At 39.1% G+C, this 16,037-nt stretch overlaps 1 protein-coding gene across 1 annotated transcript in view; it reads left to right on the top strand.

The window, feature by feature from the left end:
* The window catches only part of LOC118241327 (NACHT, LRR and PYD domains-containing protein 3-like), a 46,129-nt gene that overhangs the window by 25,922 nt on the left and 4,170 nt on the right, over positions 1–16,037 (top strand). The window contains exons 10-12 of the mRNA XM_035526009.1: positions 1,153–1,323; positions 4,269–4,439; positions 8,097–8,267. Coding sequence (XP_035381902.1) covers positions 1,153–1,323; positions 4,269–4,439; positions 8,097–8,267 — 513 coding nt within the window. The remainder of the gene's footprint in view (positions 1–1,152; positions 1,324–4,268; positions 4,440–8,096; positions 8,268–16,037) is intronic.

Below are 16,037 nucleotides of genomic sequence, written 5' to 3'. Positions count from 1 at the left end.
CTCTCACTGTAGCCCCACAGCTCTGCTGTAGTGTCGGCTGTGTCCACTCTCACTGTAGCCCCACAGGTCTGCTGTAGTGTCAGTTGTGTCCACTCTCACTGTAGCCCCACAGGTCTGCTGTAGTGTCAGCTGTGTCCACTCTCACTGTAGCCCCACAGCTCTGCTGTAGTGTCAGCTGTGTCCACTCTCACTGAAGCACCACAGGTCTGCTGTAGTTTCAGCTGTGTCCACTCTCACTGTAGCCCCACAGGTCTGCTGTACTGATGACTGAATGACTGATAGTGTCTGAGTCACACACACCTGACTGACTGATGGGGTCTGCCTCACACACACCTGACTGACTGACTGACTGACTGGGTTCTACCTCACACACACCTGACTGACTGACGGGGGTCTACCTCACACACACCTGACTGACTGTTGGGGTCTGCCTCACACACACACCTGACTGACTGATGGGGTCTGCCTCACACACACCTGACTGAATGATGGGGTCCCTGACTCAGCTATTGAGCCTCTGGGATTCTCGGTGCACCACAAAGACAGAACTCAGGACCTCACTGGGAAAAGCAAAGGCAGAGGAGAATGTTTCATGATCACTGACTCATAATGTGACCACAGGAATGTAAACACTAGTAAAAGATTCTGCTCTCTGCATTCTGTCCAATCAATACTGCAGTTTTCATTTCTCCATAATCACTACTGCAGTGTTTATTCCTCCATAATCACTACTCTGCTTGTCTTCCAACACTATTTTCTGTTTGTATATTAGTGTGTTTGTATTTGTGAAACATTGAATGAGATCTGTGTTGTTCTGTTTCCTGTTATGGTGTTAGGGATGGGAAATTTTGATATTTGGACTCTGATTAGGGTAACTGCCATTAACTGACTTATGAACCAACCATCCATTATTTGGTCACCTGTCTTAGGTTGCTAATGAATGTTATTTGTCATGTCTTTGTCCATTTTGTCTATGATGAAGACACAGTAATGTTGAAATGTTGCTGTGTTTGTAAAATTAAAAATCTGAAAATGTATCAGTGTGTTCCAGACCTTTCAAGCTCTTCTTTAAATTTTTATTAGCAGTTCAGATCTTTTAATTCATCATCCTCTGACTGAACTACATTATTTACTGTATTTACTCTTTTACAGACTATCTGGCTGTGGTCTCAATGAAGAGTCTTGCAAATCTCTCACATCAGTTCTACAAACAGAAAACTCACTGAGAGAGCTGAAGATAAATAATAATGACCTGCAGAATTCAGGAGTGGAGCAGCTCTGTGCTGGACTGAAGAGTTCAAACTGTAAACTGGAGATTCTCAGGTGAGTTTTTGTGACTATTTTTGAATGTAAATAAAGAGCCATTTTAAAAAGGTCAGTGTCAATTCCCTTATACTACAGTATTAAACAAACATTGCCAGGCAAGGCAATGCAAGGAACTTTACACTTTTATATTATATTATAAAGTTCTCTTCTTTAAATATTTCTAAATATAGTTTTCTGTTGAAACCTCACTGCATTTCATTAAATGACCACACTGTGGAGACAAAGAGTTACATTTGTGATGCATGAGCAGATTTTCAAGTCTAGAAGAGAAATATAACATTGTAAAGAGGAGACACAGATGAGTCCTTGTCCACGTGTACAGGTGTATTTATTACAATGCTGCTTCAACTAGGCACTTTGGCATTGTGTCCACAAGCTGCATTTTTGGTCACCTGAGAGCAGAAATTTAGCAAAATGTCTTACAGGATGAATATATTCAGAAACTCCAACAACAGTGTTGTAAAATGACGTGTTCTAATGTAAGATTTTCACTGAGTGATTTTATCTAGTTTATGTATGGAAACACTGTAAACATCAGTCATTCTAATCTCTCTGCAAATAAAAGCCCTTAAAGTCTTAATGAAAACATTTAAAGCTGAACCATTGAGGCTCTTGGTACATTACAGGACACTTTTACAATCACACATGATTCCCATGTGTTTTTGGGTGGGAGACCCCGTTCTCATTATGATTTACACTGTGTGTTCAACACATGTCGAGGTGAGCTGAAATGACAGCCGTGCTGGAGGAAAGAACGAAACAAGTTAATATTCATTCAATAGAACTGAAAAGTTTATTGGTTATTCCTTAAAATAAACCTGTTATCTCTCTCCACAGGTGTTTTTATGAAGCATGTAGCTGGCTAATATTAGTAACCTTAAGCTTGCCAAGTCACAGTATATTGTTGGTTACTACACCTAGATACCTCACGCTAACATCATATTAGCTTGACTTAGGAGTGAATGTTGGCTGCTAATTTTTTCATCAAGCCAGAGACATCAAACAAAAATAGAACAGTGATGGTAGAAGACGTCGAGTCAGCAGAGAGAGAAACTGAGCAGACAGCTGACAGTAAACTCAGGACATCTGAACACAGTAGTGAAGAACAATGTTCAGCACTGGACGAGTGAACCTGTGGACTTAATTACAAGAGAGAAAGAAAGACACACAAGACACAGTAATCAGTAATCAGGAGATTAGAAGGAGAGAAGGAGTGAAGTGTGTGTGTGTGTGTGTGTCCGTGTGTGTGTGTGTGTGTGTGTGTGTGTGTGTGTGTGTGTGTCACACTGGTTGCCTGATGTACTATAACAAAGCTAATGAGGCTAATGTTAGCTTCCTTAAATCTAAGGAACTGGCTAGAATATAAAACACTCCTGCTTGTTCGTTTACAGTTAGTATAGAGAGACAGAAAACAACCAGGATGAAGATAAAGGCTAATGCTATTGCCATGGCAACCTTCTTTAGTAAGAAGACAGCAGGAGAGAGAAAAGACAGAAGAGCTTGATGGTGAAAGTGTCCAGGAGGAGGACATGGAAGTGAGTGAACACAGCAGACAGAGACAGAGGAGCCAGCTGTGTCCACTCTCACTGTAGCCCCACAGCTCTGCTGTAGTGTCAGCTGTGTCCACTCTCACTGTAGCCCCACAGCTCTGCTGTAGTGTCAGCTGTGTCCACTCTCACTGTAGCCCCACAGGTCTGCTGTAGTGTCAGCTGTGTCCACTCTCACTGTAGCCCCAAAGGTCTGATGTAGTGTCAGCTGTGTCCACTCTCACTGAAGCACCACAGGTCTGCTGTAGTGTCAGCTGTGTCCACTCTCACTGTAGCACCACAGGTCTGCTGTAGTTTCAGCTGTGTCCACTCTCACTGTAGCGCCACAGGTCTGCTGTAGTGTCAGTTGTGTCCACTCTCACTGTAGCCCCACAGCTCTGCTGTACTGATGACTGAATGACTGATAGGGTCTGAGTCACACACACCTGACTGACTGATGGGCTCTGCCTCACACACACCTGACTGACTGACTGGGTCTACCTCACACACACCTGAATGACTGATAAGGTTTGAGTCACACACACCTGACTGACTGATGGGGTCTGCCTCACACACACCTGACTGACTGACTGGGTCTACCTCACACACACCTGAATGACTGATGGGGTCTGTCTCACACACACCTGACTGATGGGGTCTGCCTCACACACACACCTGACTGACTGATGGGGTCTGCCTCACACACACCTGACTGAATGATGGGGTCTGCCTCACACACACCTGACTGAATGATGGTGTCCCTGACTCAGCTATTGAGCCTCTGGGATTCTCGGTGCACCACAAAGACAGAACTCAGGACCTCTCTGGGAAAAGCAAAGGCAGAGGAGAATGTTTCATGATCACTGACTCATAATGTGACCACAGGAATGTAAACACTAGTAAAAGATTCTGCTCTCTGCATTCTGTCCAATCAATACTGCAGTTTTCATTTCTCCATAATCACTACTGCAGTGTTTATTCCTCCATAATCACTACTCTGCTTGTCTTCCAACAATATTTTCTGTTTGTATATTAGTGTGTTTGTATTTGTGAAACATTGAATGAGATCTGTGTTGTTCTGTTTCCTGTTATGTTGTTAGGGGTGGGATATTTTGATATTTGGACTCTGATTATGGTAACTGCCATTCACTGAATTATCAGCCAACCATCCATTATTTGGTCACCTGTCTTAGGTTGCTGATGAATGTTATTTATCATGTCTTTGTCCATTTTATCTATGATGAAGACACAGTAATGTTGAAATGTTGCTGTGTTTGTAAAATTAAAAGGCTAAAAATGTATCAGTGTGTTCCAGACCTTATAAGCTCTTCTTTACATTTTTATTAGCAGTTCAGATCTTTTAATTCATCATCCTCTGACTGAACTACATTATTTACTGTGTTTACTCTTTTACAGACTATCTGGCTGTGGTCTCAATGAAGAGTCTTGCAAATCTCTCACATCAGTTCTACAAACAGAAAACTCACTGAGAGAGCTGAAGATAAATAATAATGACCTGCAGAATTCAGGAGTGGAGCAGCTCTGTGCTGGACTGAAGAGTTCAAACTGTAAACTGGAGATTCTCAGGTGAGTTTCTGTGACTATTTTTGAATGTAAATAAAGAGCCATTTTAAAAAGGTCAGTGTCAATTCCCTTATACTACAGTATTAAACAAACATTGCCAGGCAAGGCAATGCAAGGAACTTTACACTTTTATATTATATTATAAAGTTCTCTTCTTTAACTATTTCTAAATATAGTTTTCTGTTGAAACCTCACTGCATTTCATTAAATGACCACACTGTGGAGACAAAGAGTTACATTTGTGATGCATGAGCAGATTTTCAAGTCTAGAAGAGAAATATAACATTGCAAAGAAAAGACACAGATGAGTCCTTGTCCACGTGTACAGGTGTATTTATGACAATGCTGCTTCAACTAGGTGCTTTGGCATTTTGTCCACAAGCTGCATTTTTGTTCACCTGAGTGCAGAAATTTTGCAAAATGTCTTACAGGATGAATATATTCAGAAACTCCAACAACAATGTTGTAAAATGAAGTGTTCTAATGTAAGATTTTCAATGAGTGATTTTATCTAGTTTATGTATGGAAACACTGTAAACATCAGTCATTCTAATCTCTCTGTAAATAAAAGCCCTTAAAGTCTTAATGAAACCATTTAAAGCTGAACCATTGAGGTTCTGGACACATTACAGGACACTTTTACAAACACACATGATTTCCTTGCATTTTTGGGTGGGAGATTCCGTTCTCATTATGATTTACACCATGTGTTCAACATATGTTAAGGTGAGCTGAAATGACAGCTGTGCTGGAGGAAAGAACGAAACAAGTTAATATTCATTCAATAGACCTGAAAAGTTTATTGGTTATTCCTTAAAATAAACCTGTTATCTCTCTCCACAGGTGTTTTTATGAAGCATGTAGCTGGCTAATATTAGTAACCTTAAGCTTGCCAAGTTACAGTATATTGTTGGTTACTACACCTAGATACCTCACGCTAACGTCATATTAGCTTGACTTAGGAGTGAATGTTGGCTGCTAATTTTTTCATCAAGCTAGAGACATCAAACAAAAATAGAACAGTGATGGTAGAAGACGTCGAGTCAGCAGAGAGAGAAACTGAGCAGACAGCTGACAGTAAACTCAGGATATCTGAACACAGTAGTGAGGAACAATGTTCAGCACTGGACGAATGAACCTGTGGACTTAATTACAAGAGAGAAAGAAAGACACACAAGACACAGTAATCAGTAATTAGGAGATTAGGAGGAGAGAAGGAGTGAAGTGTGTGTGTGTGTGTGTGTGTGTGTGTGTGTATGTGTGTGTGTGTGTGTGTGTGTGTGTCACACTGGTTGCCTGATGTACTATAACAAAGCCAATGAGGCTAATGTTAGCTTCCTTGAATCTAAGTAACTGGCTTGAATATAAAATACTCCTGCTTGTTCGTTTACAGTTAGTATAGAGAGACAGAAAACAACCAGGATGAAGAGAAAGGCTAATGCTATTGCCATGGCAACCTTCTTTAGTAAGAAGACAGCAGGAGAGAGAAAAGACAGAAGAACTTGATGGTGAAAGTGTCCAGGAGGAGGACATGGAAGAGATTGAACACAACAGACAGAGACAGAGGAGCCAGCTGTGTCCTCTCTCACTGTAGCCCCACAGGTCTGCTGTAGTGTCAGCTGTGTCCACTCTCACTGTAGCCCCACAGCTCTGCTGTAGTGTCAGCTGTGTCCACTCTCACTGTAGCCCCACAGATCTGCTGTAGTGTCACCTGTGTCCACTCTCACTGTAGCCCCACAGCTCTGCTGTAGTGTCAGCTGTGTCCACTCTCACTGTAGCCCCACAGGTCTGCTGTAGTGTCAGCTGTGTCCACTCTCACTGTAGCCCCACAGGTCTGCTGTAGTGTCAGCTGGGTCCACTCTCACTGTAGCCCCACAGCTCTGCTGTAGTGTCAGCTGTGTCCACTCTCACTGTAGCCCCACAGCTCTGCTGTAGTGTCAGCTGTGTCCACTCTCACTGTAGCTCCACAGGTCTGCTGTAGTGTTGGCTGTGTCCACTCTCACTGTAGCCCCACAGCTCTGCTGACTTGTTTAGTTGTTTTTTTGTGTTAATGTAAATAGTTGATTTTAGTGAATAAATTAGTTGTGTGAAGTAGCGATATTGTTTCAGACATTTCTGCACCCATAATTCATCATTTGATACTACATAATTCAGATACACTGAGAATTATAACCACACACTGAGAATTATAACCACACATAGAATTATAATCACATGTAGAATTATAACCAAATGTAGCAATATAACTACATGTAGAAATATAACCACACATAGAATTATAACCACAAGTAGAATTTTTGGAATCTTGAAATACAACCTTTTTCGAGGGGATGAATCAAAGAACTGAAGATACTTGTAAGTGATATAAAATATTAAGTGCTGGACAGAAATTAAACCTTTCTCAGGTAATAATATTTATGTTTATGTAACCCACACCCTTGATTTATTGGTGAAGATTTATTCAAATTGTAATCTCATGGGTTAATTAATGACTCCCTGACTAACTTCATGTGAATGTCATAATCTGATAAGGAATTAAACAGTATGTAGTTTATTATACACTATAATAGTGGTTTTACCACTGTATTAACTTGTGTACCCTGAAATTCCTCTGTGCTGTAAGGATATTTTATTGTGTCACCACAAGAGAGAGACAGACAGATATATTATTTGTGTGTGTGAGAGGGTCAGAACTGACTGACTGATGGGGTCTGCCTCACACACACCTGACTGACTGATGGGTTCCCTGACTCAGCTATTAAGCCTCTAGGATTCTTGGTGCACCACTCAGACAGAACTCAGGACATCACTTGGAAAAGCAAAGGCAGAGGAGAATGTTTCATGATCAGTGACTCATACTGTGAGCAAAGGAATGTAAACACTAGTAAAAGATTATGCCGTCTGCATTCTGTCCAATCAATACTGCAGTGTTCATTCCTCCATAATCACTATTGCAGTGTTCATCCTACCACCATTAGTACTGCAGTGTTCATACACTAATATTCACTACTGCAATGTTCATTCCTCCATAATCAAAACTGCAGTGTTCATTATTCCATAGTCAAAACTGCAGTGTTTATTTCTACATAATCACTCCTGCAGTGTTTATTTCTCCATAATAAATACTACTGTGTTATTCCTCTAAAATCACTACTGCTGTGTTCATTCCAACATAATCGCTACTGCAGTGTTTATTCCTCCATAATCAATATTGCAGTGTTTATTTCTCCATAATCACTACTCTGCGTGTCTGCCAACAATATTTTTGGTTTGTATATTAATGTGTTTGTATTTGTGAAACATTGAATGAGATCTATGTTGTTCTGTTTCCTGTTATGGTGTTAGGGGTGGGATATTTTGATATTTGGACTCTGATTATGGTAACTGCCATTCACTGACTTATGAACCAACCATCCATTATTTGTTCATCTGTTTTAGGTTGCTAATGAATGTTATTTGTCATGTTTTTGTCCATTTTGTCTTTGATGAAGACACAGTAGTGTTAAATGTTGCTGTGTTTGTAAAATTAAAAGGCTGAAAATGTATCGGTGTGTTCCAGACCTTTCAAACTCTTCTTTACATTTTTATTAGCAGTTCAGATCTTTTAATTCATCATCCTCTGACTGAACTACATTATTTACTGTATTTAATCTTTTACAGACTATCTGGCTGTGGTCTCACGGAAGAGTCTTGCAAATCTCTCACATCAGTTCTACAAACAGAAAACTCACTGAGAGAGCTGGAGATGAATAATAATGACCTGCAGAATTCAGGAGTGGAGCAGCTCTGTGCTGGACTGAAGAGTTCACACTGTAAACTGGAGATTCTCAGGTGAGTTTCTGTGACTATTTTTGAATGTAAATAAAGAGGCATTTTAAAAAGGTCAGTGTCAACTCCCTTATAGTACAGTATTAAACAAACATTGCCAGACAAGGAAATGCAAGGAAATATACATTTTTATATTATATTATAAAGTTCTCTTCTCTAAATATTTCTAAATATAGTTTTCTGTTGAAACCTCACTGCATTTCATTAAATGACCACACTGTGGAGACAAAGAGTTACATTTGTGATGCATAAGCAGATATTCAAGTCTAGAAGGGAAATATAACATTGTAAAGAGGAGACACAGATGAGTCCTTGTCCACATGTACAGGTGTATTTATTACAATGCTGCTTCAACTAGGTGCTTTGGCATTTTGTCCACAAGCTGCATTTTTGGTCACCTGAGCGCAGAAATTTAGCAACATGTCTTACAGGATGAATATATTCAGAAACTCCCAACAATAGTGTTGTAAAATGAAGTGTTCTAATGTAAGATTTTCACTGAGTGATTTTATCTAGTTTATGTATGGAAACACTGTAAACATCAGTCATTCTAATCTCTCTGCAAATACAAGCCCTTAAAATCTTAATTAAAACATTTAAAGCTGAACTATTGAGGTTCTAGACACATTACAGGACTCTTCTACAAGCACACATGATTCCCTTGTGTTTTTGGGTGGGATATTGTCTAAGTGTGTGTGTGTGTGTGTGTGTGTGTGTGTGTGTGTGTGTGTGTGTGTGTGTGTGTGTGTGTGTGTGGTACCTAGCATGTGTGGTGTTTTGTAATTACATCAGAACTTCAGACATTTCTGACATTTCTGCATCCATAATTCATTATTTGATACTACAGAATGTAGATACATCAAGAATTATCACCACTTGTAAAATTATAACCACAGGGAGACTTATAACTACTTGTAGTATTAGAACTAAACATAGAATTATAACCACTTGTAGAATTATAACTAAACATAGAATTATAACCACAGACAATTTTTGGAATCTTGAAATACAACCTTTATCAAGGGTATGAATCAAAGAATGGAAGATACTTGTAAGTGATATAAAATATTAAGTGCTGGACAGAAATGAACCTTTCTCAGATAATAATATTTATGTTTATGTAACCCACACCCTTGATTTATTGGTGATGATTCATTCAAAATGTAATCTTATGGGTTAATGAATGACTCCCTTACTGACTTCATGTGATTGTCATAATCTGATAAGGAATTAAACAGTATGTATGTAGTTTATTATACACTTAACTTGTGTACCCTGAAATTCCTCTGTGCTGTAAGGCCATTTTAGTGTGTCACCACAAGATGTTCAATGGTCCCATCTGTCCCCCCAGTAAATATGTTCTGCAGGCCTCAACTGGACATTTGGTGCTGAAATTATTTGCCAGCAAACAAGCCAGAGCTCACACTATTTAGTTCAAGATCAGTATAACAACTGTTCATACACAGTAAACTAGACCTCACACTGTTTAGTTCAGGGCCAATATAACTACTGTTTATACACAGTAAACCAGACCTCACACTGTTTAGTTCAGTGCCAATATGACTACTGTATATACACAGTAAACCAGACCTCACACTGTTTAGTTCAGTGCCAATATGACTACTGTATATACACAGTAAACCAGACCTCACACTGTTTAGTTCAGGGCCAGTATAACTACTGTTTATACACAGTAAACCAGACCTCACACTGTTTAGTTCACGGCCAATATAACTACTGTATATACACAGTAAACCAGACCTCACACTGTTTAGTTCAGGGCAATATGACTACTGTTTATACACAGTAAACCAGACCTCACACTGTTTAGTTCAGGGCCAATATAATTACTGTTTATACACAGTAAACCAGACCTCACACTGTTTAGTTCAAAGCCAATATGACTACTGTTCATACACAGTAAACCAGACCTCACACTGTTTAGTTCAGTGCCAATATGACTACTGTATATACACAGTAAACCAGACCTCACACTGTTTAGTTCAGTGCCAATATGACTACTGTATATACACAGTAAACCAGACCTCACACTGTTTAGTTCAGTGCCAATATGACTACTGTATATACACAGTAAACCAGACCTCACACTGTTTAGTTCAGTGCCAATATGACTACTGTTTATACACAGTAAACCAGACCTCACACTGTTTAGTTCAGTGCCAATATGACTACTGTATATACACAGTAAACCAGACCTCACACTGTTTAGTTCAGGGCCAGTGTAACTACTGTTTATACACAGTAAACCAGACCTCACACTGTTTAGTTCAGGGCCAATATAATTACTGTTTATACACAGTAAACCAGACCTCACACTGTTTAGTTCAGTGCCAATATGACTACTGTATATACACAGTAAACCAGACCTCACACTGTTTAGTTCAGGGCCAATATAATTACTGTTTATACACAGTAAACCAGACCTCACACTGTTTAGTTCAGGACCAATATAACTACTGTATATACACGGTAAACCAGACCTCACACTGTTTAGTTCAGGACCAATATAACTACTGTTTATACACAGTAAACCAGACCTCACACTGTTTAGTTCAGAGCCAATATGACTACTGTTTGAAATCTTATTTATTACACAGATTGACACAAATATGTTTCATTTACCTGTTTATAATGCTTCACCTCGATTGAAACGTGTGTGTGTGTGTGTGTGTGAGGGAGAGACAGAACTATTATTTGTTTGTATGTGTGTGTGTGTGTGTGTGTGTGTGTGTGTGTGTGTGTGTGTGTGTGAGAGAGAGAGAGAGGGGGAGAGAGAGAGACAGAACTATTATCTACGTGTTTGAGAGAGAAAGAGAACTATTATCTGTGTGTGTGTGTGTGTGTGTGTGTGTGTGTGTGTGTGTCTGAAATAGAGAGTGAGAGACAGTCAGAGAGAGACAGACAGATCTATTATTTGTGTGTATGTGAGAGAGAGAGAGAGAGAGAACTTTTATCTGTGTGTGTGCGTGAGAGCAAGAGAACTATTATTTGTGTGTGTGTGTGTGTGTGTGTGTGTGTGAGAGAGAGAGAGAGAGAGAGAAACACAACTATTATCTGTGTGTGTGTGTGTGTGTGTGTGTATGAGAGAGAAATAGAGAGAGAGACAGAGAGAGAGAGACAGATCTATTATTTGTAAGTGTGAGACGGAACTATTATCTGTGAGTTTGTGTGTGTGAAATAGAGAGAGAGAGAGACAGACAGATCTATTTGTGTGTGTTAGAGAGGCAGAACTATTATGTGTGTGTGACCACCACTGATAGAATGTGCTCCTCACTGGACCCCTTGCTGTGCTCCTTGTCTTTCTGCTTCCTCCATACAGGAGAACAAACACTGACCACAGAAAATACTTAAAACCACAAGATGTCTGGAGGGCTCAGAAGTTCAGAAACAATAGTGAAGGTGTTTTGCAGGGAAATTATATAAAATACAAATAGTGGGAGAGTCAAGGCACTGCTCTGTTAAAAAAAAAAAAGAAATGTGTAAAACTCTTATTTAATGCATTGTTCATAGCAACACTCTAATACAATGGTTATGCTAGTTTTAATGTGTCTAAGCTACATCCCACACAATATAGTAACATGGCCGTCTTTAGGGTTCACAAATTATGAAGAAAATCATCAGTTTTATCTTACAGTGTTTGGAGTGTTGGAGGCAGCCATCTTCAGTTGCTGGTTATTTCAGCTGCAGATGATTAGAGAGAGATACCAACCTTTATACATCTCTGTTATGTGCCAGTGTAGGGGGAGAGACCACAACAGACACTTTATTCTGAGCACAAACCACTATTACAAAAAAGTAACAGAGATCTACAAACATGCCATCTGTCTCTATGGGGAGTATAAGCCAGAATAAAAACCAAACCCAACACATGCTCCACCCCAAACCTGTCTTCATTAAACATAAACCAGAAGAGGGAAAAGAAAATACAGTAGATGTAACAAGTTCAAATCCACTCAGTGAATGTACAGTAATCTTCTACACCCACAATATTTTATGTTGATACACGCAGCCACACAATAGACTACACTACCCAACACTGGCACAATGACCTGGGGGAATTGTACTAGGACAGAGCCAACTCTGGAAACTGAAGGTACAAATCTGTGTTCTATTAGCATGCCTGTATTCAGTCTGTCTATTAAATATTATCAGGCTGCAGTTATGGAGTGTTTGTAGTTTCACTGTAACTGTAGTGTGGTAGCAGCAGGGTGTGTTTGGGTGTGTGTAGGGCACCAGAATGGTCAGAAACAGTATAACACCATTATATGTAGTGAAGATAATGTTCCTAATATTTTTCTCAACTAAAACTGGGAGCACACTTAACAGCAGAAAACAGTTTGGTCTAGAAATACAGTAATAACCTTGTGATTGTTGCCCTTGTGTTTTTAGGAAGTCTATGTTGACGTATTAAAAAATGTCAAAAGGTACAATAAAAACACTCCACAAATTTTTTAAATTGTACCATTTGAAAAAAAAAATAAAGGTAGTAATAACATGAATATCCAAGAAGCACTTGTATCCAACAGGAACAGAAATATGAGTGACAAGTTTCTCAATTTGAGTGACAGTAATTTTATCCAATCACATATGTGGTAGGACGGCCGGGGCGGCAGAATATTGAATGACGTCATTACAGTGGCCAATAGCATCAGAGGAGCTGTTTTAACTTACTGAGGTGAAGAGAACTGTAGTGGATCATGAAAATGACAGAAAATCTCAAACTGGAATTGGAGGATATTTGCTGCTATGGTGATTTCCAAGAGAAAAGGAAAAATACCAGAAAGGGACAGACAAAAAGTAAAAGTAGATGGACTAAGACAGACAGACAAAGCCTGTGTGAGTTTTTCACGGAATCTCTGATCGTCATTCATGGCTAACAGCTAACTAGCTAATGTTAGCAAAGAAAGTTTAGCTATGTTGATTTGTTTAGTTGTTTACTGTTCAGCACAGATATCTAACCAGCTAACAGTCTCAACAATTTGACCAAACCGTCAATAAGCAAGATTGGACTTCTTGTCTTTGCAACAATCAAGATACAGTCTTTAGGAGAAATGCGGTTGGATCTTCACGTAGTTGAGAGCAGGAGGGAGGAGGATGATTTGACGGGGATGTGATTTATAACATCTGGTGTTCATGAAGTACAGCTGTGTATTAATCAGTCAGGTCACCTACATCAGTTTAAACACATTTAAACCTTGTAGCTAGGTTACAGGTGGTTACTAGGTTACAGGTGGTCACTAGGTTACAACCGCGATCAGGCTATCCGCGCTTTAGGCGTTCACGGTCAAGTCATCCGCGCTTTAAATTCAATGCGCCTATATGCGCGATTTTACGGTATTTCGCTGCTCACCGCAATCTAACTCTCCCTAAGCAAAGAAACAGACTTGCGTATTTGTACAAAATGCAGTTTACTTGATTGAACTAGTTTAATTGCGTAATTAGATTAAACACATTTGGTAATATATTTACACAGCTTAATAAGCATTGTGAAAAATGCTTTTTCTACATAATGTTTCTCAGAAGGTTATTATAGATCTTGACTGCCAGCTGAAACAGGGGTTATCACTACTGAAATATGGCAAATGTGCAGGGCAGGGGAACTCCAGGGCTGAAATATTCCACTGCCAATTGAATGATGGCCCTTGGCCATCACCAGATCATTAATAAATCTATATTGAAGTTTTACATATTTTTCTGAATTTTAACAAAATGCAAAAACAATTACACTACCACATGTGAGTAGAAGCCCTTGACTATTAGCAGAGTAAGTTTGGACACATTTTACTGTACAATGTCTTTATAAATCCATATTAAATTCAAACTACCTTTAGGTGAAATAATGCACTAATTTTGTATAGACTGAATTTGCAGAGTATCAGCAGAGTAAGTTTGGACAAATTTCACTCTACCATTTTTCATTATCTCCTATTAAAATAATACCTTTAGCTGAATTCATGTACTCATTTCATTCAGGTTGATTTTGGATATCTATTTCTCAGAAATGTCCCATAAAGCCAAGACAGTTCCATGACCACATAAGAGTACATTTATATTTACTTTTACAGCATTTGGCAGATGCTCTTATTCAGAATGACTTAGAAAAGTGCTTTGTCATTTCCTCATAGAACAGATTCTAGCCAGTAAAGTAGGTTAGAGTGCAAGATACCAATGAACTAGAATACTGTTGAGATACAGGGATCAGTGCTAATGCCTAGAAGTGCAAAATACATATAAAGAGTTAGTCAACATAGGAGCAGTCAACATCAGAGTAGTAAACAATAAGTACTAGAGTTAGTCAACATAGGAGCAGTCAACATCAGAATAATAATAAGTACTAGAGTTAGTCAACACAGGAGCAGTCAACATCAGAGTAATAAACAAGTACTAGAGTTAGACAACACAGGAGCAGTCAACATCAGAGTAATAAACAAGTACTAGAGTTAGTCAACACAGGAGCAGTCAACATCAGAGTAATAAACAAGTACTAGAGTTAGACAACACAGGAGCAGTCAACATCAGAGTAGTAAACAAGTACTAGAGTTAATCAACAGGAGCAGTCAACATCAGAGTAGTAAACAATACGTACTAGATTTAGTCAACATAGGAGCAGTCAACATCAGAGTAATAAACAAGTACTAGAGTTAGTCAACCCAGGAGCAGTCAACATCAGAGTAATAAACAAGTACTAGAGTTCATCAACATAGGATCAGTCAACATCAGAGTAGTAAACAATAAGTACTAGAGTTAGTCAACACAGGAGCAGTCAACATCAGAGTAATCAACATCACCCTACAATAAGTACTAGAGTTTCAGTTAGTCAACATAGGAGCAGGATCAGTGGTCATTTAAATATTCCACAAACAGATGGGTCTTCAGTCTGTATTTGAAGACTGCGAGGGACTCTGCTGTCCGGACAGCACGCGGAAGTTTAATAATCCCATATTAAAGTCATACTACCATTAGGGGAATTTGTGTACTCGTTTACAATATGCTGATTTTGGATATCTATTTCTCAGAAATTTCCCATAATGACAAAATAATTCCACTATACTATATACTATGGAGTATGTTGTGATATCTGTTGTATCTACTGTAGAGTATATTGTAATAATGTATCTACTGTAGAGTATATTGTGATATCTGTTGTATCTACTGTAGGGTATATTGTAATATTTGTTGTATCTACTGTAGAGTATATTGTGATATCTGTTGTATCTACTGTAGGGTATATTGTAATGTCTGTTGTATCTACTTGCAGTCTAGCTATCTGTAATCTTGAGGAAAACACTTGTGAAAATCTGGCATTAGCTTTGCAACTTTCAAAAAAAAAGTATGCATCGCTTAGGATTCTTAGACTTTATCTCTGATTCACAGGTCCATAAATGTGACAGTGTTATTACTCCTGTTATCACAGCCAGATGTAGAATTCTGCCAAGATTTTACTGGCATCATCTCATACAGTCTGACATGTAACAGTCTTATAAGACCACTGAAATCACACAGTGTAAGTCCAGCTTTAGGGTTCTTCTGATGTAGGTTAATAGTGCACTAGAGTTCTGAAGGGCTGAATAAAAATAAGAGCTAAAATAAACACAGACAGCAGCGATCTGGAGAAGAGTGAATAAAGCCATCTGCCATGGAGGACGCCATCTTGGAGATGAGAGTGGAGGAACCTGCCACTACAGTTACCAGCCTCTCTAGCTGCCCCATGCAGGCTGCTCTGGAAGTGCATCTCACTCTCTGTCTCTGTTT

Source organism: Electrophorus electricus, chromosome 5 (genome assembly GCF_013358815.1).
Source record: "Electrophorus electricus isolate fEleEle1 chromosome 5, fEleEle1.pri, whole genome shotgun sequence".
Taxonomy (NCBI): Eukaryota; Metazoa; Chordata; class Actinopteri; order Gymnotiformes; family Gymnotidae; genus Electrophorus; species Electrophorus electricus.
Note: the sequence above shows the minus strand (reverse complement) of the source record. Positions and strands in the feature narration are given on the sequence as shown.